At 43.3% G+C, this 22,837-nt stretch overlaps 2 protein-coding genes across 2 annotated transcripts in view; one reads left to right on the forward strand and one right to left on the reverse strand.

The window, feature by feature from the left end:
• Positions 1 to 3,506, forward strand: part of DHRS12 (dehydrogenase/reductase 12) — a 29,172-nt gene extending 25,666 nt beyond the window's left edge. Inside the window, exon 10 of the mRNA XM_082279074.1 lies at positions 182 to 3,506. Coding sequence (XP_082135200.1) covers positions 182 to 309 — 128 coding nt within the window. The 3' untranslated portion in view covers positions 310 to 3,506. The remainder of the gene's footprint in view (positions 1 to 181) is intronic.
• Positions 3,507 to 10,117: 6,611 nt separating this feature from the next.
• The window catches only part of WDFY2 (WD repeat and FYVE domain containing 2), a gene marked incomplete at its 5' end in the record, with an annotated part of 70,133 nt that continues 57,413 nt past the window's right edge, over positions 10,118 to 22,837 (reverse strand). The window contains 8 exons of the mRNA XM_082278458.1: positions 10,118 to 11,064; positions 11,694 to 11,802; positions 12,137 to 12,267; positions 12,923 to 13,024; positions 15,668 to 15,773; positions 17,646 to 17,772; positions 18,686 to 18,798; positions 21,084 to 21,234. Of these exons, the coding sequence (XP_082134584.1) occupies positions 11,035 to 11,064; positions 11,694 to 11,802; positions 12,137 to 12,267; positions 12,923 to 13,024; positions 15,668 to 15,773; positions 17,646 to 17,772; positions 18,686 to 18,798; positions 21,084 to 21,234 (869 nt within the window). The 3' untranslated portion in view covers positions 10,118 to 11,034. The remainder of the gene's footprint in view (positions 11,065 to 11,693; positions 11,803 to 12,136; positions 12,268 to 12,922; positions 13,025 to 15,667; positions 15,774 to 17,645; positions 17,773 to 18,685; positions 18,799 to 21,083; positions 21,235 to 22,837) is intronic.

Raw genomic sequence — 22,837 nt, forward strand, 5'->3', positions numbered from 1 at the left:
TTTTTGGTTTAGAAGATATGCTTAACTAGCCTTATTTACAGGTACCTAGCAGGTAAGTTTCCTGGCTTCAAGACCATGAGGTGTGTTTGAGCAGTATAGAACCCATCAGGAAAACCTCTTTTCTGCTAGAAGAGAGTTAAGTGTACCCATAAGGGTTGGTGTTTCTTTTCTTTTCTTCCAGACAGGCAACCAGTCCCTACACACTTACCCCTGGCATACACCCACAGTCCCCCAGAGGATGAAGAGAAACTAATGCAGATGCTGGAAGAGTTCTCCCAGAAGTTTAAATCTGTTTCTCCAGGAACTTAGTGTCCCTGCTGACACAGTGTCACCACAAATCTTCTGATTACACAGTAACCTGCTGTTGAGGGGAAATAGGATTCCATAGGCCTGCTAAAAATGAATTGGGTTCAGGTGTTTTCATAATGAGGTGGTAGAGTGGCACCTGTGTAATTTTTATTCTGCTGTCGAGTCTCTCCCATTGTGAATATGCAGCTGCTGCCTCAAAACACACTAAGGTTGTATCCTTTGGACTGGAAAAAAAATTGAGAGGCATTAAAATAAACCCCAAGACTTTGTAAAGTTACCTAGAAAAATTTAAAACACTTGGCATACAGAAATGCAGAGGAGTGTACCTTCAGTAGCCTTTGTGAAGGACTTCAGGAAAGAAGTGCGAATGCTTTAAACAACATTTAACTGCTGTATTTGACAGGTTGGTGGCTTCTTTCACTGCATAAAGGTGATTTGGCTCACACATGGTAACTGGGAATGCAGAAACTCTCACAGAGCCTGCTTAGTTTAAAGGGAATGATTCCTCACATCCTTCAGTTTCTATAAATTAGTGCTGGTATGCAGAAGTGATCTGCTTCCTCATGTTTAAACAGCAAGAATTTAGGAACACTGCCAAATGCCTTCCACGTTACTTTATGGAGCCAGGGCTAAATATTATCCCATTTATGTCAAAATATCACGAAGTAGGAGGTTTCAACACAACACACCCAGACATGGCTGGATCCAGTGGAGAAATGGCGGCATGACTGTAGGCATGAAAAGAAACAACAACATGCTAAGCTGTACCTGCTTGCCATTTCTGTGAGAGATTAAAGGGAATTTCTTTATTGTTATGAATGGATTAAGAGGGGAAGGGAACACTGGCAGGGCACAGGTTTTAGAGGAGAATCCACCTCCTGATGAGAGGGTTGTATTTTGTCTGGATCTGTTTACTTACAGAGGACAGGATTCATCTTACCTGATCTGTGGACATTTGAATTACTCACTGAGTTTCTCACTGTAAATTGGTAGAGGAAAAAATGGGCTTTTTCACAGCAATTTACTGGATCTAGTTTAAGAAACACCACCTACAGTGCTGCATCTTTCTAATAGTGCTGAAGACAATCAGCTCAGATTAAGATATTTTGGTGGGATTCATTCATCTTAATTATTTCAGATTTACTGCAAAGCCAAGACTATTGTTAACAAAGGTAACACCTTTTCTCCTGAACTGAGTGTGTTTATTAACCAACTGCCTCCAGATCCCGGCTGAGCTGCTGCACTGTTTCACATGTGGCTCACACCAGTGTGGTAGGACAAAGGACCTAAACACAAATATAACACAGATGTTCTTGAGCTCTGCAGTGACTGGGGGCTAAAGGCTGCTGATGGACAGAGGAGAATTCCTTTTGTCTGCTTTATGTAATTTAGTTTCCTCCTGGCTGATGCTATTTCCTCATTATTCAAAGGCCTCCTATTAAATATCAGTTTGAGAAAAAACTGCTTTTTTCAGCCTATTGTCAATCTCCTTGGAAATAAAGACTTTGCTGTCAGAGGGGCCCTGAGAAAAATTTTCCTGTGATAAGCAGTGCTGAGTGAGACAAGTCAAGCTGTCACAGCTCCTCCTGAAGAGGCTGGGTCAGCATTCAAATTATTGCCTCATTTATAAACTTAACTCCTTCTTGCACTCCAGTGAAAGAAAACAACAGCAAGGCTTGTACAGAGGTTTATTTCCTGCAAGTCTGTTGTTAACATTTTCTGTGGTTCCAACTGTTAAATACAGTTACCCAAAACAAGAGCATGGCTGGAAGCCTATATAGTAACTACATTTCTTATAGCAATAGCTGCAAGGCTAATAAAAATATATGCATTATTTAATGTTTACGTCAGTTTGCTTCTCAGCTCTGCAGTACAGAAGAAAAGTTTGATGACTGGTATTTAAATAGTTCATAAAAGTAAAAAAAGTGCACTATCTATATATATTTAACACATTTTAGTCCACATTCTGCAGTAGTGTATTTGAATAGCCTATAATTTTCATTTTGCTTTAAAATCACAGCTTTAAAATGAAGCCAAAGTTAAGAAAACTGCTTTAATCAAAGTTTGGTCAGTGTCAAAGAGCAACATGCTATGGTTTAAGAGCACTTGTGATTTAAAAAGAATTAAACCACAGGAGAAGCAATTAGAAACAAAGTCCAGAGTCTCACACACTTTGGTATTATGGTCCTGCTGACGCTTTATTTCAGCCCGATTCCACGGCAGCAAACATGGCATGTGGCTGCAAGCCAGCGAGAGGATTTGCGTTAATGCAGTTCAGAATGACTCGCACCTTCATGTAAGGGAGTAAATACAGAATCACAGATTATGCTGAGTCAGAAGGGACCCACAAGGATCATTGAGTCCATCTCCTGGCCCTGCACAGGACACCCCAAGAGTCACACCCTGTGCCTGAGAGCATTGTCCAAACACTTCTTGAACCCTGTCAGACTTGGTGCTGTGACTTCCCTGGGGAGCCTGTTCCAGTGCCCAACCACCCTCTGGGTGAAGAACCTTTTTCTAGTATCCAACCTAAACCTCCCCTGACACAACCTCAGGCCATTCCCTTGGGTCCTGTCACTGGTCACCACAGGCAAGAGATCAGTGCCTACTCCTCCTCTTCCCCTCACAAGGAAGTTGTAACTGCAGTGAGGTCTACCCTCAGTCTCCTTTTCCACTTTTAAAACTTAAAAGCAAAATAAAAACAGTATCCAGTCACAGATGACCAGAAAATGAAGGTGGCACAGGTCCTTGCTAAGCAGTGCATACTGGAAACTTGAGAGCACACCTGGTTCATGGGAATGGAATGACAAGCACAGCAGCTGCTCTTGCCACCCTTTCCTGTCCATGCCCTGCCCAACATTTCTTGTGGAAGCTTTGAGGCTTCTATGACTCTGACCTCATTCTGATGGCTTCACATTTTTCTTCATTTTGTGAAGTCACCTAGTTGGGAAGGTTTTTTTCTCACGGATTTTGCACAGGAGTGTAGCACCACAGGGCTCATGTGGAGTCGGTCATTTCCCTACATCCTAATGGAAAGGCACAGCCCATCGTCAGTGCAGTGGGACTGACTCATTGATGCAGAGGCCACTGCAACTTCTCATCTTGGATGAAAATTTTAGGAGGTCAATGTAACAAGTATCAAACAATTTTGTAAACTGCATTTCCTCTTTTCTGGGTCATCTTTATTCTTTGTTTAAAAAAACTCCAACAAACTAAATCAACCTGCTATTGATTAAAGGTGTAAAAAATTACTTGTTGTTTGCCTTTGAATGGGGGCTTTCCCATACCTCACTATTACCTCACTATTTTGGAGTAAACTACAAATACCAACTTGGCATTTGCAGTAACACATGCTCCAGCTTCTGTGTTCCACTCACTGGGAATAAGGTGTGAGTAGGGCCACTCCTTCCTGTTAAATAAGGCTCAGGTGGGATGTTGAACATGCACTGCCTGGGCTCAAAGAAGGGAGTTCTGCTATATCCTTCATTGATCCTGGTAAGTCAGTCCTGCAAACCTCAATGTAAATAAATTTATTTGGTGGGGGACAGTCCCAGCCATTTCAATTGTCAGTACAAGCACTAATTTGTGTTTTCGTAATGACAGAGCCTTTCTAAAAGCCATGGCACTTGGAGCAGTACTAGTTTTCATTAAGTAGGGGTGAACTTGGGGAGTGGAGAGTGAACATGGAGTTATTCTTTCAGGGAACAACCTGATGGAACAGAGGAGGAGGGCAGCTATGAAGCAGTTTAATCTGTAAGTTCCTCTGTATGTTATTTTCTCACCCTCCCTGCAAAAATAAAGCACCCCATCTCGTGACACTGGATCATACTTATCTAAAATTAGTGCTGGTCAATATCCACCCACTATCATTTTAAACAGGCAGTTTCCACTCCAGCAGCACAAAGGTTTGCATCTTCCCTGGCTCAGCTCACAGTATTTCCCTTTTTTCTCAGGTTTCCATCTCTTGCTTTGTAGGAAGAGGTAGTTCCAGGCACATTCAGGCAGAGCCAGTGACTGATTACAGGAGATAATTTTGAAATGCAACTAAGAGGACTCAAAAACTCTGTATTCCTGCAGTCACCCAAAAAGTGCAGATCTAGACAATGAGAGAAAGAAGCCTTTGAAAAGGCACTGAGTCTGACGGGCAGCAAGTGCAACAAAACCACTTCTGGGACTAAAAGTGATCAAATCCAAGAACTTCAATTTGTGAAGTAGGTCAGTATTTATGTTCCTCTCTCTAGAGGGAGCCATCAGATAAACTTAAGGAAAAATGATGTATTCCTCTGAAGGAAGTTTGTTCTCTCTCAAAACAAAAGCTAATGTTCAGCTTTATGAAGAGACACAGTGTCAGCTTGGCCAAAGGTCTTCAGCAGGACAGGTTTCTACCCTGCTGCCAGGAGAAACAACTCAAACCTTTGCTGTATCAGCACTGTCAGTGCCATTTCACAGATAAAAATATTGTCCAAACAGAGGAAGAGTGGCAAAACCTGCACTTGTGCAAACTTCAGGGAGAGAGGTCCCAGGAGCTACCACTTTCTCTTCTCTTTACTTTTCAGTTCAGAATCCACAATACACAGGAAGCCTTGGAGTGATGCACAAAATTGTGCAATTCCCCCACTGCTCGGACAGCATTTCCTTTGGGCTGCCCACCCATTGCCAAGGCACTCAGGGCAAGAATTTGTCCTGGCAAAGGATGTGTCTATACAATAGTTATCAGTTTTATGACAATTCACAGAACAGGGAGGTGAATGAGTCCAGCCAAAACTCAATAAACCAAATTCCTCATTACACACATAGAGAAGGAAAAGAAATAGCCAAAAGCTGATAGAAATTAATTTAGTGGGGTTAAGATACCACAATTTATTCAGCTACATCAGAGACACTTATTTACATAATGGAACAGTACTGGGAAGTTTTACAATGAAAGTTAGAAAAGATGGTCAAATTGCTGAGCAGCATTCCTACAAAACACTGACCTGAACAAAAGCCAGTAAGATTATGTTTTTAAATAAAATCCCTCTAATCAAAAAGACAGCAAAGCCAACAAGATACTGGTCAGTATGACGAACTTAACTTACCAAGCAGAGTCAGAAGCAATGCTCAGCCTTTAGAAAGCTAAACCACAGCTAAAACTAGTGCTAATGACAAAGATGTAGCAAGTAAGTTTGGGTACTTGTTTATTTGTGAAAATTTCTTAATTACTTGGCCATGGCAACCCCACAGAATTTTCTTCAGACAGGACAAAATAGGGGTGTTAGCAATGGGTTTTTTGCATCTGAAGAAAGCCCTGACCTGTTATAAAATGTAAGTATAAAGGTGGTAAACCCTTGAATAAATTGAGTATTTAATGTCTAAAGAACCAATAACTGGAGAGAGGCAAAACTATCTTCATAAGGCCTGATTCCTCTTCTGCACCATCTCAGTAGTGATGTGTCTCTTCCCCATCCTCTTAATGTCAAAGTGCTGATGCATTTAGTGCAGTTCTGAAAAAACTATTTGAGGTAGATAAATATTATTTGGCAATTAAACCAAAGAACAAGAAATGGAAGTCAAATCTTCATAGACTGGAACAATTATATGTTCCTTGTGGCTTCTGGATCTGGACCATGGCTGCTGGCTGGCTTACAGTGCTGGGATGGGGGATGGTTTGGCTTTATACAGTTCTGATAAATATTCATTTCTGTACTGTAGGTGCTTTTTTTTTTGGGGGGGGGGTGTTTGGGTGTTTTTTTGTTTGTTTGTTTATTTTTGTTTGTATGGTGATAACATTCTTTCTAGGTATCCCCTCTTTGCAAAGAATTTGTCAGGACTCTGATCTCTTGTTTTTATTTTGGTTTGAGTTCAATGTCCCTACTTGGCAGCAGTTTCAATTGAACTCAATCTTTCTCTTCTGAGCTGTACAATGTGTCCTGCAGCAAACAAAATTTCAGTCATGGCCAAAGAGTGGTCACAAGGGAAAATCCCCAAACTGGGAAAATGCAATTCAAAGTCACATTTGATCACACAAAGTTAATCTCAAATCCCAGAACTTCAGGTTATTAGCAAACTACGGACCACTGTTTTTCTTCTGAGGAGCAAAGATTTCCTGCCAACATTCACAAGATGCAATTTTGAAGAGAAAAATCTCTGTCTTCCTCAATATTACATAAGAGGTCATCACTGAAGGGACTCAGCACATCAATGCATCCTGAAAAAAGGATCAAGTTTGTTGTTACTGTTGCATACTTTTGCCACACATAGAAAAAAGTCTTCTAAGTCCTAATTGAAAACATCCCATGTGCTCAATGCGGTCTCCTGGAAAGGACACGGCCTGTAAAACCACACATTGTAGCCCTATTTCCTGTGTGCTACAAAACAGAATTTTGGTCGCTGCTACACAAATCCTGTTTGAAACAGTGAGGACAGATGTAGGTAATATTTGCCAATTTGTTAGCAACTAATTTGGTAGTAGTTTAGATTTTTCCCACTCTAAGCAATAGAGTAGACACAGACATTAAGTGGATTTTGAATCACAGAATGGCTGCAGTGGCAAAGAACCTCCAAAAGTCATCTGATCCTGCTGAAGCAGGGTCACCTAGAGCTGGTTGCGTGGGGTCATGTCCAGTTGGGTTTTGAATATCTCCAAGGATGGAGAATGCACAAACTACCTGCCTGGCCCGTCTGTGCCCAGGCTCAGTCACCCTCACAGTAAAAACTGTTTCCTGATGTTCAGAGGAAATCTTCTGTGTTTCAGTTTGTGCCCATTGCCTCTGGCCCTGTCACTGGACACCAGTGCATTCTCTGTGGACCCTTCCTTCAGGCATTTACACACACTGATGAGATCCCTCTGAGCCTTCTTTTCTCCAGGGAGAACAGTCCCAGGTCTCCCAGATATGCTCCAGTACCTTCACCATCTCAGCAGCCCTTTGCTGGACTCCCTCCAGCAGTTTCATTTCTCTCTTGTACTGGGAGCACAGAACTGGACACAGGAAAAAAAAGTTGAATATTCCTTTTTAACAATGATTTCCTCAGCAGGCATAAGGCAATTTTTTCGCCATACAACTGTTTTGGATCATCCTTTTTGCACATCCATCTGTCTACCTTCTTATCAGCAACTAACCCCATTCAAAGGGAACACATCCCTCCCTTCCCAGTACTGGAGATACTCATGGCACCCTCTCAGGCAAAGTGCCATAACCACTCCTGATGTACTAAGAGCCCACGTGCTGACATTCAGGTGATGGCCTCAAGTTCAGGAGGACAGAGTAGGGAGGTCACCTGGGCTTGGATGCAAAAAGCAGCTGCAGACAAGGGTCTTCACAGCTGAGCACACCAGTGGCACTGTTCTGGATTATCCTCTGCCAGACTGGCTGACCTTTAGCCCTATCACTACCCTGTTTCAACATCTAACCATGATGTTAAGTCTTCTTGTAGACGGGAGGACCATCAATGCTACATTGCAAGCAGATGTCCACATTCTTTTCCCTTCACTTAAATATTTTCAGCTTTAAAAGACTGAAGTTTGGGGCTCAAATTGCCCCACCTGGGACACAAGTGGCTCTAGCAAGCTGCTCAGGCACTGTGTATGTGACCGGTGCCTGCCCCATCACCTGCCTAAGCTCTGCAGACACTGCTCATTTAAAAGTAAAGAATAGCACCAGATGCTCTGGAGAACACTGCCTCTTCCCACAAGGAAACACCAGCTAAGGGAGAAATGACAGTCACCTTTTCTGATGTAAAGAGCAGAGGGAGGCCAGCACTGTTCGTGTGCCCCTTGTCACAGCAGGAGATATCGCTAAAAGCTACTGCCCTTCAGCAGCCCCAGGGAAAGTGGGCTGGGCTTTGAGTGTGTGTGTGTGGCACTGCAGTTTGCACCAGTATCAAAACACACCTTCCTCCCATCCTCCAATAATGCAATTAATGAAAATAGCTCAAATTTGTTATTCAGTAAGTAAAATGGAAACAAAAAGGACCAGGCAGCAGGGATCCTTTTTCATACAGATCTAGTAGACAGAAGAAACTGAGATTGCTACTCTAACAACAGAAGAGGAAGGCAGGCATTTTAACTCTCCCAGTGTCAAATCTTTCTTGTTTCATTTGGAAGGTAAAAGAATTACTGAATTAGAAACATCTATTTTCCCTTCATATCTCTACATTATGCTCTTAAGGGCATTGAAAAGGGACAAATTTCCCTTCCCCCGCAGCTTCACTTTCAGCTTATATAATTTTCTAAGCCCAGACCAGTTTGTCCTGAGACTGCAAGATAAGGAGATGTTTAGCTTAAATCCAGATAATCCTGCAGGTCGTTCAGTCAGAAAGAACAGCCAGGAAAATTTTTTGCATACCCCACATCCACACATAAGCAACATTGAAACCATGACTCCTTGGAAGACAATGGGGGAGTGGCCAAGAGTTTATTGCAGAACAGTCCAAACAAGTCATTCTCAAATTTAGCCTCCTTTGGAATCAGTTCTTCACCTGTTTGCACATTACATGTTCAGGACTAGGCATTGGCCCAGAGGCAGATACTCAGCTTGCTGACTCCACCACTCCATCAGTGTGAGCAGTCCCAGACTTGGTGCTACTGCTGTCTCCTCAAGAACCAAGCACCTAACAGCAATTTAAATTCATTTCGGTGCGCCCGTGTTTCTGTCACCATGAAATGCACTCCCTGCACAGCACAGGTCAGGTCTTTGACCAAAAGGCCCTGAGCCCAAAGGAACATGGAACACCATAGTCCAGCAAAGCTTTGTACGTATTCTCCAGCTGGAATGAAATACTGGCAGGCCACTTGCTCATCTTGCATAGCTTTGACAGCCAAGAACACTTCAGTCATCAGAAAACATGCACAAGGTGTAATGAAAATCATTCCAAGAGGAAACAAGCATCTAGTTTCCAGGAGAGAAAGTGAGAGGACTGAGAAAACAACTTTCAAGCTGGAAACATAATAGTGCTGTGTGAACTATGTTTGAAAATATGCTTTAAAATATGCTATCTAGAGGGGAACCAATAACAGGCTGTATGACCAGGAAACCCAATGTGGCATCATTTCAGAGAACATGACTGCAAAATGCTTCATCACAGTTTATAGAATGCTTAAAAAGAGAATTTTCCCTGAAAATACATAGCAGTCCTGTGACTTGCACACAGAAGTCCAATCACCCTTTACTGCAGCAGCTCACTGGACCAAAATTAATGCCATGGATTGAGTTAACCTTTTTTTCCCCCCCCCCCCCACTCAAAAGTGAGTTGCTGCTGGGCAAACAAAGGAGAGGCTTTATTTTCTTTTGGCATTCTCACTCAAGAGACAACACAAGGCTTCTCCAGGTAGCAATGTGTTCTGTAGTGGCAAACATCATGGCCTCCCCACTACAGAGGGAAAAATGTAAGTCCAAAACAGGGCAAGACTGAGCACCACCAGTGTGCTGTGTCACAGCAGCTACAACCACAAGGCCTGCTGAAACAGGAGATACAGGAAAGCCTTTGGTCTGGTCTGCAGTTCAATTCTCTACACCAGTTTCTTTGAAGTGCATGAGTAATACCGTGCTAAAATGTAACATGGATTAATGGAATGGAGAGTTGGCTCTTCAGAGAAGGTCCCTTTGGAAAAAAGGGCTTTTTTGTTTATTCACCTTGACAATGTCATTCTAAAAAGGTAATTTTGGTCAATCCAGGTTTTTAAATACTGTTTATTTTTAAGAGAAACTGTGAAATATGACAACAGGACAATGGGCATCATTCAGCAATATCACTTTCGGGTCTATAGCGGAAATTAATAAAAACCATCAGCATTTTAAAAAATAAATATGACTAATGGAAAACAGGAAAAACAAAATTCATCTTCAACAACACAGACAGGTATAAATGCTGAAATGTTGCTGTGCAAGGTAGAGGTAGAGGTAGAGATAAACCAGACTTTTCAGATCTAGGCCAGTTTTAGATCTGCCCCCCTCCATGCACACACTCCCAAAAGTTCCTGTTGCCAATGATTTCATTTGAATCAGCCTGCCAGCCTCATCAAACTCAAACAAGTCTGTGTGCTCCTTGTAATGCTCTGAGCTGGAGAACTATTTCAGTTTTCTGTAGAAATCAGTTGCTGAGTAACCTGACCCCTGGTTCTGTGACTTGTGCAGCAAAGGAAGAGGCAGGAAGATTATACAAACCAATGAATGCTCTCAGGATGATGCCCACTAGGATAAGTAGACGGTAGAGCCCTTTTAGGAATTGCACTAGTCCATCAGCTCCTCAGTGATGCAACCAGAGACCGTGCCTGGAGTTCCTCCTCTGGAGAGAGCATGGTCCGCAGAAATATCCCAAACCAACAGGTACTGGCTGCAGGGAGAGCCGATGGCCTTACACAGTCTGTTGACACTGAAACTCACAGAGGAGGACACAACCCAAGAACCCTCTGTACAAAGCAGCAAGTATCTGGACATAGTGAAATATAAAAACTAAAAATTGCACTGCACACAGATTTTTCCAAACAAACTCAAGACAACCAAAGTCAGATCGTACAAACCGTTAGTTAAAAAAATACCTTCTTGTATATTTTGAGAAGAAGTGGAAAGAGTCTTCGTGCAAATGTTCAGCCTGGATCAAGCAGAGGACATAAAGCTGTTGTAAACACATTAGTTCCTTTCTCATCTGCTGTATGCCCCCAGTGTTATCTATCTTCTGCAGTATAATTAGGGTTAGGAAATCCATTTCTTCTGTAAGTGTCGCCTTTCAAGTTCCACTGATGTAACATCAAGACACTACTGGTGTCATATCCCACAGCTGTTAAATACAATAAAATATAACATAATGAATAATGGTAAAAGACAGTAAGATACAGTAAAAAGAGAATCTTCAAATATTTTGCACCTCTTTTCTTCAGTTAAGAGGGGCTGCACGGTTAGAGGTGGATGCAACAAGTCTGAAGAAGTTTGATTTCATTTTCCAGCAGTGTCAGAGTGGTAGAGGTTGACCAAATGACATTCTGTATGTCACCAGGTTTCACCTGTATGAGCCAGGTTCATAGCTGGCCTTAAACCAAAAAAACTCCCACTCCATTACTAACTTCAGTGATCAGCACAGTCATAACACATTGTGAGGGTTTTGGTTTTTTAAGTTACTCAAGCTGTTACAACTTAGTCATTATTTTAGCTATTTCTTTATCTAGCTACACTGAGATTTGGCATGCTGAAAATCAGTTGGTCTTCCTCAAGGGAAAGCTACAGTGAGAACTTGTCGCAGCCCCTTCAGGCAATAACTTCATAGACCCAGACCTCCTTGCTCCTTATTGGGCTGAAATCCATCAGTGAGAAGTCTCTGGGTGGAAGAAGCCAGGTATGACATCCCTGCAGCCACATGGGAGAGGGAAAGGAAATGAAATACAGGAGCTAGAGCACATTTCTTGCTCTTACCTTAATAACCTTGTCTGTCCCCGAGGTCAGCAGCCACCCCCTGGTGGCATCGAAGTGTACGTGAACAATGTTGTGCTTACTGTCATGGAAAGTAGCTGTAGGCGCCCGCCTGAAGAAAGAAATCCGAAAGTCAGCAAGAACTCTAACTGCAGGATTTTCCCCCAAAATGTTTGCTATTGAGGAAAAAAGTATTTGACTGCTGCTGTAAGCCATTAATTCAGCAACCACTCTGTAAACTGCACTGAGGCCTTTCTGGCATGAAAGGAACAGGGATGGGGGGCTCTCTATCCCTCCTGGCTCCATCTCCTCCTTATCTTGCTGAGAAAGCCCAGGGACCACCATGCCAGGCTGCTCCCTCCTAGAGCCTTGCACCCACCCAGGCCCTTCCAGATGCAGGAGTTTCTCCCCATTCCAGTGCAAGCTGGCTCAGTGTCCACACTTACTCCTCATCCGTTATGGACTCGTGGCAGCTGTCACAGACCCTCACTTCAAACTCAAACCCCATCAGTGGGATGGAGGAGCGCTTGGAGCTGCATTTCCCGCACACGGCTTTCCCACACTTCCGGCAGTGATGCTGTAGGAGACAACATGCAGAAAGACATCTCAGGCCACAAACCCAGACCATGTCACTGCTCAGGTCCACTGGCTCTACCATCTCACTCCAGCAAGACACGATGCAGCTCAGCTCTGTCCCAGACACCTCATTTCTCGGGTTCCATGAGCACATGCAGCATTTTTACACCCCTTTAGTAACAGTCTGCAATCTGCAGCCCTCTCCTGATAGGCAGGAAAACACAGCAGCATGTTTCAAGCAGACCAGTAAGCCTTTCCCAGTACAGCCTGAGCAGTTATAGATGTTTATCCAATTTCATTGAAAACAGCTTTGGTTCCAGTACAATCTCCAAAAATCAGCTGTAAATTTCTTTCTGTAACATATTTGACTAACAGTGAGCAAAGTCCCACATGGCTAAAGTCATGAAAGGCCCCAATCTATTCAGCCCAAGGCCTATTACATGCATTTGCTATTGGGATTGATTGGAAAAAAACCAGTCTGTTCCTTTCAGTCACAAAATCAAGCCTCAGAGGCGAACCCACTGTCCCACCCTGAGCACTTAGTGGAAGAACAAAGTGCAAGTTCTCAAAGCTTTAGGGGGAAAAGGTTGCCAGAATCTGTTATGAGAGAAAAGCCTAATGGCACCATGTTTACACACCAAGGGACATATACAAACCTGCCTGAGGCCTATTTTCTTACTGTCCCACATTTGCTTGAAGTTCCAGAAGAAAGGCTGGTCACATTTTTGACAGGAGTCACTATCCAGCCACTCCGGGGTCTGCGACACACACACATAAACACAAAGTGGAAGTGAGCAACAAGCAGAAAAATTTCCAATGGAGCCTAGAGGCAGGACAAAAAAGATGTGTTGTGGTGTGGCAATATGGCCAGCTAAGTTTGATTTAATATCTCCATCTTCACAAGATGCCATTTTGACTGTTGTTGATGACGACAAGATGCCATTTGTGCCCTGGGATGTCCTTTTTGGCTTAGCTTTGAAGGACATGGGAGGAACAGTTCTCACCCAAATCACGAAGAAGAATTTGATAATAAGACCACAGAAACAACCCAATTCTGGAATGAAACATATAAAAATATTTTGATCTGTCCTGTCTGGACAGCATTTACCACCTGCTATTGCCTCTGGTGAGAGCGGGGGTCAATTAGTATTTCCAATAGCCAAGCAATTCATATGAAGGGAAAGGAAAACTATGGGAAATGCTGATGTAGTTGAGGTTTTTCATATTCTTTCTTTCTTTAACACCCTAAGAGGAGTTCCTGCTGTCAGAGGTGCCTCTCACACAGGGATGAGAAAGATAGGATTCACCTGAACAACCCAAACCAAACCCAAACTCTTTTCCCTCATCAACCCGTGAGTTTAAATAAACACTAAATATTGTTTAATACTTTGTGAGGAAGTGCTATTAGCAAACTGCAGTTGTCTTCTCAGAGCTACTGGTTTCTCACATGCTGCAAATTAAAATGGCAAGAAACACAGCCAAGATTAAGAACTAAAAACAGTAGAAAAGCCAGGCAAAGGTAAGTTAAGGGCAGATGGAGACCCTCAGCTCCCAGGATAGCTTTGACCTCCAGCAATAAAGCAACCACCTGTTTCATATTCTTCTGCCAGTTATTCTGAAGGCAGTTCATTCTGCTGGGAAAAATCCTTGTCTTTTCTACCCAAAACAGTCTTTCTTTTTAATGCCTACAGATTTACATCTCTGTGTATAACTTTTCATCTCTTGGGCATTTGAACACTATAGATGAAGAAGACATTTTGCTTGTGACAAGTAACCACTTTGTAGTCAAACAGAAACACAGCTTATAGCATCATTCGGATGTCTTCTTACAGCTTTTTAAAAATTGAGTTGAAAATAAAGAATCAAGAGCTAAAATGGCTTAATTGACTCTAACACAATCTCAGTGATGTAGGAAAATCTGATAGCAACAAAATGAGTACTGAGCACACATCACATGGAGAAAATCCTTAAATAAGAGCAAAGATATGAAAGCCAAAATCCAAAAAAAGTAATCTAGGACCCAAACCCAAGGTTTGATATCTCAAGGATTCATGTTTTGTGGGTGGTTTAGCACCAAGAACACCCTATTGTGCTGTTGATAACAAGAACAAGCCCACATAGCCATAGTCTGGGAAAGCTGTGCACCATTGGCACCTGCTGCTTGGCCTTTATTTAGCTAATAATATTTCTCCTCTGTTTTTCAAACCAGCCTTCTCACAGCATTGCTGCCTATTTTGTGACAAGCCAATCTTAACCCTTACTGTATCCTTTTGAAGGCAGCAAATAAATAAAGGTTTTCATTTCTGGATGTTCGAGTTGCAGCAAAAAGGAAACATCTCTTGGGAAGGAGGAAACCACTCTGCTTTCGTTTCACTTTAGGAGCTGGTGACATTCTTGGCCCCTGGATTAGCAGTTAAAGAGAATCAACTGAAATGCTAAATCACATTAAAAGGGGAGCTCAGTTTCTGCCTATTCCTACTTCAGTAATTTTTTAAAATCAAGTTTTCCACTTAGCGTTTCTCCTTCCTCAAGGGAGACACACTCAACCCATTCAGGCCACAACTCCTGAGAGCCAGGAAAGCAGGTGAAAGCCCATGCTGCCAAAAGCCTTGCTCTGACCTACCCCCTGCCAGGAAGAGGGCAGAGGTTTGCTGTGACTCATGGCACCAGGATTTGCCAGGCTGCTGAGCAGGGCTGGTGCCTGACTCAGCCAGCACAGAGCTCGCTCCCCCTCTCTGAGTCAGGACTCAGAAATTGCCAAGCGGGGGCTGCTCCCACAGTGCCAAAGACGCGGGGAGCGTTTTTGCACCCGCTCACATTCGTTGGCCATGAAGCACAAAAGCAATTGGGAACTGTGTGTGAAATCTTACTGTCTGGATCAGCAAAGCCATCATTTACCCCACTTCTACGTGGTTACACCAGAGGGAAGCAAGACTGAGTAGCAAGTGAGATTGAAGCCCTTGTCAAGGGCTTCTTATCAAGGAAGAAAAATGCTGGGTTGTGTTTTTCCAGAGATGACCAAGAGACTTCTTGTTTTACTTTTTAAAAACCAAAATTAATTAATCAGTCCATCCATTTACATCTGAACTGATATTTCTCATGATATGCTGGAAAACACAGCAGAGCATCTCAATACCCTCCTTACAGGGTATCTTTCAGAGCAGTAATGTAAAGAGCAAGAGCCATTTAGCAGCCTGTTTAATACGAATTTTCTGCCAGGCGATTTCCCCTGTACCATATTATCAAAGGCACAGCATAATTGCTGTATAACAACTGGAGCATGTCCAGAAACATTTTTAAAGCTTGGAATGATCTTGTTTAGGTTGAAAGCTGCACAATTTAGACAGGCCCCTTCTTCCCAGGACTGCTTCAGACCAAATTGACAAGAACTAAGCATCTACCTCCTGCCTCTCAACATCCATGTTCCAGACGACAATTCCTCCATCTGCACCACAGGAGATGAGCTGCCGAGTGTGGTGAGCATAGGAGAGAGACTGAACTTTATCACTGAAAAAGAAACAAGACAGTTAGCAATCAACCACCTGTGGCTACTGCACAAGTGAGCACAGAATATCCATACCGCAATACAAACCATTTATTTGCTCATATGTTTCCCTCCCCCACTCATGGCACATGGCATCTATCACATGCAATCAGTCTTTGCTGTCAGGCTGGGACCAGAATGAGAGTGTTGCTCATCTGGGCAGCATCCACAAAAGCAAAGACCTGTTCTGATAACTGTTTTTGCTGCTCCTGGGATAGGAGGTCCCAGCTGCACTGGGAAGCCTCAACAGGGTTGCAGCTTCTGAAGGCACATCTGGATGCATAAATGCAGCCCCTGGTAAGATACCTTCTTGTCAGAATGTCAGCAACAACTTTGTTTTGTAAATCTCTGCAACATCTAGAAGTGAATCACTGAGAAACTACTGAAGACTTTCTTTTGAGACTAACAAGCATAAAGAGTTTAAAAAATAATATAGGAATCACTAAATTGTTCCTAAGCCTTCTCACAGTAAGGTGGAAAGTTTAGGTGCTTCTGTTTCCTCTTTTAATGAAAATCAACATGGGAGAAACAATTCAACTTAAACCCCCAAAGATGGGCTCAGTCCTTCATAAAAGAAAGAAAGTCAGGCCTCATCTCAGGCTATTTACAACCTGGGAAACAAAGACTGTACAACACTGTTACGGAAAAAGCAAGGTTGTGAAGGCACAGTAACCAATCATACTGTGACTGGAAATCATCTACAACATTTGGTTTCCTTTGCTACCACCACTGGTCTTGTCTGCCAAAAGGACTTGCATGCTAACACATTTATTTGTGCCTATGGCTGCACCTGCAGAAGGGAAGGCATTCACGGGAGAGTTTGGGACAGCACTGCCACCCTTCACAGTGCCTGCCTGCCACCACCAGAGGCACCATCAGGATTCGCAGGACACTGTGTTGTACAGTTCCAGCTGACAGCTGTCACACAAAGATCCAGAGGCTAACTTCATAATAGAACTAATTTCCACGGCAGTAAATCAAGCAGTGATGCATTAGCAGGCACCACTGGTAGGGTATGAGGGTGATCTGGGAATTTCAGCTAAAGCTCTGCAGTGCTCTGAAATCCCAGAGGCATCCCAATCACTCAGCAGAGTGCAGCATCACTCAGAAGAAATGCATGAATATGTAAGAAACTGTTAGCCCAAAACCACCACAGGATTTTGTCTCTCCAGACCTGAGCCTGGCATGCAAGTCCCACATATCTGCAGTCCCAGTACTCTGAAACCAACTTGTTGCATTGCCAAAGGTGAGGAGTCACAGCCTCTAGAGCCATTGTGATGTATAATCAGTGCCCAGCATGGGCTTACCCGCCTTCAAAGACGTCTCTGGCTATGCAAATGTACTTGCAAAGACGATGCCTCTTTGCACTGAGGAGATGTGAAGGCTCCTATGGTTAAAGGTTAAAGCACATCACTTAGAATTCAGGCTGCAGTGAAGGAGCATGGAGGAAAAAGGGTTTAATTGTCCAAGCCCGATGCTCCCTCTAGGGGAAGGAAAGACCTTGACACCTAAAACCCAAGAATTTCCCTGCAGCTGTTCTCATTTGAGGAGCTTCCTCTTTCCAGCAAAGGCACAGGCTCTGGCATAACACATTCAGGACTACAGACGTTGTGCTTTCCTTCACCACCCTCTGCAGACTCTTAAAACAGCCTGTGGCCCCAACACTGAAAAACTTACTATAAGCAAATTATTCCTGTTGTATACGGACCACAGGGTGTCACACATACAAGCTTGAGGCTTGTGAAGACTGTAACCTTTGGGCTGTTTGTTTCCAGATGTGGCTTCTGCCTTTAGCTTTTCTCCCATAAAAGCAGGAGGAAGGGCTTTGAACATACTTATGTCCTTGCAGCTCGATGGCTGTTCCTTTTCTTCCTCCAATATCCCACATTATAATGGAATGATCAGAACTGCCTGAGAATAAAACTCGCTGTATTGGGTCCCAACAGAGAGCAGTGACACCACCTGCAACAGGAGCACACATAACAGTCATTTTATTACAGAAAGTGAAAGACTGGAATGTAGTTAAATATAAAGATACAACAAAAAATATGGAGTGATTAAAATGCAGATCTCTTTAGCAAAGACTATGCAACCATGTACCTTTCATTGGAAAAATAACAGTCTAGAAAAACTACTGAAGCCCCCCCTCCTGATCTTCTGTGGGCAGAGGGCTCCACTGCTGCTTGCATGGATGAATCCACTGAGCAGTAAAGCATGGTAGAACAATGGTCACAGTGGGAGCTACACAACTTTCCATCTCCATAATTTCCAGAAGATTAAAAGAGAAGCAAGTGTGGAATGCTATGGGCACCTTCTCAGTATCCTAGCTCAAGGATTGAACTACCTTGTGCTACCTTGAGCTATTAGCATTTAGTTAGAGAGGAGGGATATGAATAAAAAATGCTGAGGAACAACAGGATTTCTTCTGTCAGAAGGTAGCATCATATCCAGGGTTGTTCTTTTCAAAGGGTGATGGGGCACAAGTCCCAGCAGTGAAACAAGCATTTAGTGCCTCCAAGTTGTGCCTGTTCCACTTCAGATAAAGTGTCTACCAATACAGATCTTACCTTTAGCAGCATCCTTTCTCCCTCCCAGAACTACCACAACTTGTTCAAGTCCCACTCTGCTTTAACTAGCAGCTACTGATTGTGGCATTTTCTGCCATAGATGTGTTCTGCTCAGAGCTCTGATCACTCTTGTTTTTACCAATACAGCTTCCCTGAACTGCTGGGACAGTTTAAGGTCTATGTTCCTTCCATGCTATACACTGACACAAGCCATCCTAGTGTATCACAGGACAGTCAAATCATCATGATGCTGAGCACAGATGAAGACCCTCCTGAGCACCTTCCTGGGTCTCCTCCTGAGGCCTTACCTGTGTGTCCCTTAAATGTGGTAACAAGGCTGCAGGACTCTTGCTCTAGTTTGAGTATGGTCACTTGCCCAGAATGGTCACCAACAAACACATGCCGGGTTTCCACATCAAATCTGAAGGATAAATGCTGAGGAAAACATGTTATTTACACAAGCTTTGCATTCCTTTCATGACTCACTAATTCTTTTAACATGAGTATACTGCAATCTTGTGAATAGTGCTCCAGTCTCAAGGAGGTATTCAGAGTGTACTTTTAGGCACCTGTTCATATCAATAAGGCTCATACCTGTTCATACTAATATGCAGTATCCCTGAGTGAGGAAAAAAGAGACTATCCCCGAGGATGCAATTCATGCTTTTGTTATGAAACACCATTTAAGTAGCTCTTTGCCATGAACATACGAGTTGTCTCCTCGGGCTCTGTAACTTAAGTGCTAGAGTTGGATGGTATCCACTCCCTCCCTTCCCAAAATTACACGAAATATTTATTACTAGTTTTCTGCTTGTACTGGGTTTGTGTGGCAAGGCTTTGGTAGTGGAGGGTATATGGGGTGGCTTCTGTGAGAAGCTGACAGAAGCTTCCCCTATGTCCAACAGAGCCAATGACAGCTGGCTCCAAAATGGACCTCCCAATGGGCTGAGCCCAGCAGTAACAGTCGCAGTGCCTCTGGGAGAGCAGAATTAATAAGGGGGTGAAAAATGCCCCAGCAACTTCACCTGGCAAAAGAGTGAGACTATGTGAGAGAAATGCAGACACCAAGGTCAGTGAAGGAGGAGTGGGAGAAGGTGCTCCAGGTGCTGGAGCTGAGATTCTCTTGCAGCGATGGTGCAGACCATGGTGAGGCAGGTTGTCCCCCTGCAGCCCTTCAAGATCCACAGTGGATCAGGTATCAACCTGCAGCCCATGGAGGAGCCCCACACTGGAGCAGGTTTGGTGGCAGGACTTGTGACCCTGTGGGTACCCATGCTGGAGCCATCTGCTCCTAAAGAGCTGCATGCCATGGAAGGAACCCACACTGGACTAGGGGAAGAGTGTGAGGAGTCCTCCCTCTGAGGAAGAAGGATTAGCAGAGACAACATGCAATGAAACAGCTGCAACCCCCAGGAGACAGAGCAAATCGGGCACAAAGTTGAGGCCACACAGGAAGAAGAAAGGAGTGGGGGGAAGGTGCTTTTAAGATTTGGTTGTATTTCTCCTTACCCCATTGTGATTTCATTGGCCATTCAACCACCTACAGAAATCACCTAACTGGACAGATTCTGACCTCTTCATCCAATTTAATTCCACATTCAGAATCCATACTGGATGTTTAAGGAGTAACTGTTTTTAGTACTCTGTAAGAGCAGTGCTATTTAAGGAGTACTGATCTTAAGCACATAGGACACTGGAGAACAAAAAAACCTGAACCTGTTCCTGGTTATGCCAAATATTTTTGCAGTATTTGCCAGTGATTCTTCCTCCCACTGCTTCCACTGCCCTCCACCATCATAGTCAGATGACCCAAATTAAATTGTCCTCCAAAAATTTTAATCAGTCAAAATTGGCTGTTCTCTAGAGAGGTTTAGGGAATACAGGGCAAATTCTTGCATCATGCTTTCAAAAATATTTATCAATGAATTAAAAAGTAGGTTCAGTCTTTCTGCCATTTAGATTGGCTGAATTACCAGATAATATAAAGCAAGTCCATCTTCAAACAATAATTTTGGGTCAGTATCACTTCTCATGAACTAGCAGAACACGCATCTATACCACATACACTGCGGGGCATTAAAAAGTCTGTTTATGCTAACCCCTGTTTTCAGCCTAAGAGCTCATCCTTTTCCATTTCCTTTTCCATTTCAAGAAACCTGAATTAATTTTTTTTTATTGTCAGGCAGGTGGGGCAGCTCTAGGTGAATAAGCCACCTGAGTGCCATTTCTGGATCATTTACTCCTTAGTTAACCCAAATTCCCAATACACAGTGAGCAGTTCCAGAGTGAAGGGCAAGTGCTTATTATTTTATATTAAAGTAATTTAATTTTTACCATGTTTACACACAGGCACTCTGACCTGATCACCAACCTACTTTTGCTGCCATTAATTCTCTGAAGAAAGCATGCACTGCATGTTTAAGTGAAGGCCCTATCCATATTTATTACAATAGCAGACCACAATAGGTTGCAGATTGCCCATTGTGGTGCACAAAAATGCTTAGACCTAAATATGCCACTACACATTAAGGAGACAAAGCAAGGAGAACTGACAGGTTTTTAAATTGGCTTTAAATAACAGTTTCTCTCACAAAGCACTGAATCCATACAGGGCACAAAATTTGGAGGACAACTAGACAAACAAACGAAAAGGGCTGTTTGAGTGCCAAAGAGCAGAAATAAAACTGAGAGCTCAGCAAAGGATACTGCAGGCCGCAGGCGCCTGCGCTGGTGCGGTACCCTCCCAGCCGCTGGCCGCTCTCTGAACAGTGCCACGTGAAGTGTTTGTCTTGTCCGGTGCTCAACACCCACTCCATCTCCAGAACAAACAGAATCATGATGACCCTGCTTTGATGAGCTGAAAGTTAAGCAGACAGACATGTAAGCACATTGCAGAGAAGAACATGGGGGCAGACAACCATTGCAAATACCAACTGCACCCAACGCCTCCACTTCTGCTTCCCTACAGAAGCAGCTGGTGTTTAATAATCCTATTGACATCAGCTTCCATGGAAGCTTCTAAGGTCCCTGCTCTGCATGTTCAGTGTTTGCATGAGAAAGAGTGGAAGCAAGACTTAATTCCTTCCATGCCTATTGTAGTAATTTATCTTCTACAGCAGCACAAGTCTTCCCTCCATCATTGTATTATCACTAACAAAGCTGCCACTGTGGAATGGACTTGGGGTTCCATTTAAACCTCTTTTGAGCTGTTGTTTTTGACAGCAGTGAAGATGCCTACACTGCTGCTCCTCTCACTGTGACGTTTTGGTGGATAAGGGGTGCGGTACCCCAGCAGAATGATGAGTTACAGCACAGGCACAATGCTGCACCAAAGGGAAGTTTCAGCATTAAAAGGTTACTGGAATAAAATTTTATAAAAAAGAAAAATATCACAGCTGTGGTAGATGAATAAAACAGCTGAAGGAATAAATTTCTACTGCTACCAAAATAAAGCCATCAAAAGCTTTTCATTAAAACAAGGGAACACATGCTTGTACAGACATTTTTTTGTATGAATGACCAGTGGGCTTGGTCATGAAGTGCTGATTGAGCTGATATTCTAATAAAACAAGTAGCTGGAAAGACATACAGAACTATTCCCAGTTGTAACTTAATGGTGAATGCCACACTCCTCAATCTACCACCCTACTGCTTTATTACAGTTCTAAGACCCAGCAACATGTGTCACATAAAACAGACTGCTTTTATTTGTTTGTGTAAAAACTGACACAAAAAAAGATTGAATATGTTTAGAAGCTTAAACACCACCCCCAAAGCCCATCTGAAATGCAGAAAAACTCCTCAGAACAGTACGGGAAAATTGCTGTCTGCCCCATACAAATGTACAGCACAGATGAGAGCTGTGTTCAAACTCTACAAGGGGGAATTACCTGTAGGAGAGAAGAGGAGGCTTCCAAGAGCCAACACCGGCCCTGATCCACTTTTTCAGACTGAGATTCCCTGAGCAGAAAAGTCAATAGATGTACTGACACAACTTGCCATAACTGTGACTGGTAGCTAAACCAGTTTACAGTGTCAGGTGTGAACTGTGCCCAGATGCTTTCACTCTTGCCCATAGAAGAGCTCAGATTTTGGCTGTCATTTCCACACACTTTTACATTCCAGATAAAAGGATGGGGACCATCCAGGAGTCACTTGAGCTCTTTCAAGTAGATCCCATTTCCTCTCTACCCTTGCTCTCTCTTTCTGGGAAGAAATTCAGTCACCCCCTGGCTGGCTCATGCTTATCTTTACCAGTCCATTGGTCTCTCTGGGAACATCTCCACTACCTGGTGAAGTGCTGCACTTAGAGTGACACAACTGCTGCCACAAGCATCTCATGGGCTCACATACATGTCCCAGGAGCTTGTGTGAACCATCGAGGCCACAGACACACCCACGCCCTTCCACAGGACGTGCAAAGCTGGCTGAGATCAGACTGCTCAAGGCCTATCCAGGAA

This window comes from Coloeus monedula (genome assembly GCF_965178545.1).
Source record: "Coloeus monedula genome assembly, chromosome: 3".
Lineage (NCBI taxonomy): Eukaryota > Metazoa > Chordata > Aves > Passeriformes > Corvidae > Coloeus > Coloeus monedula.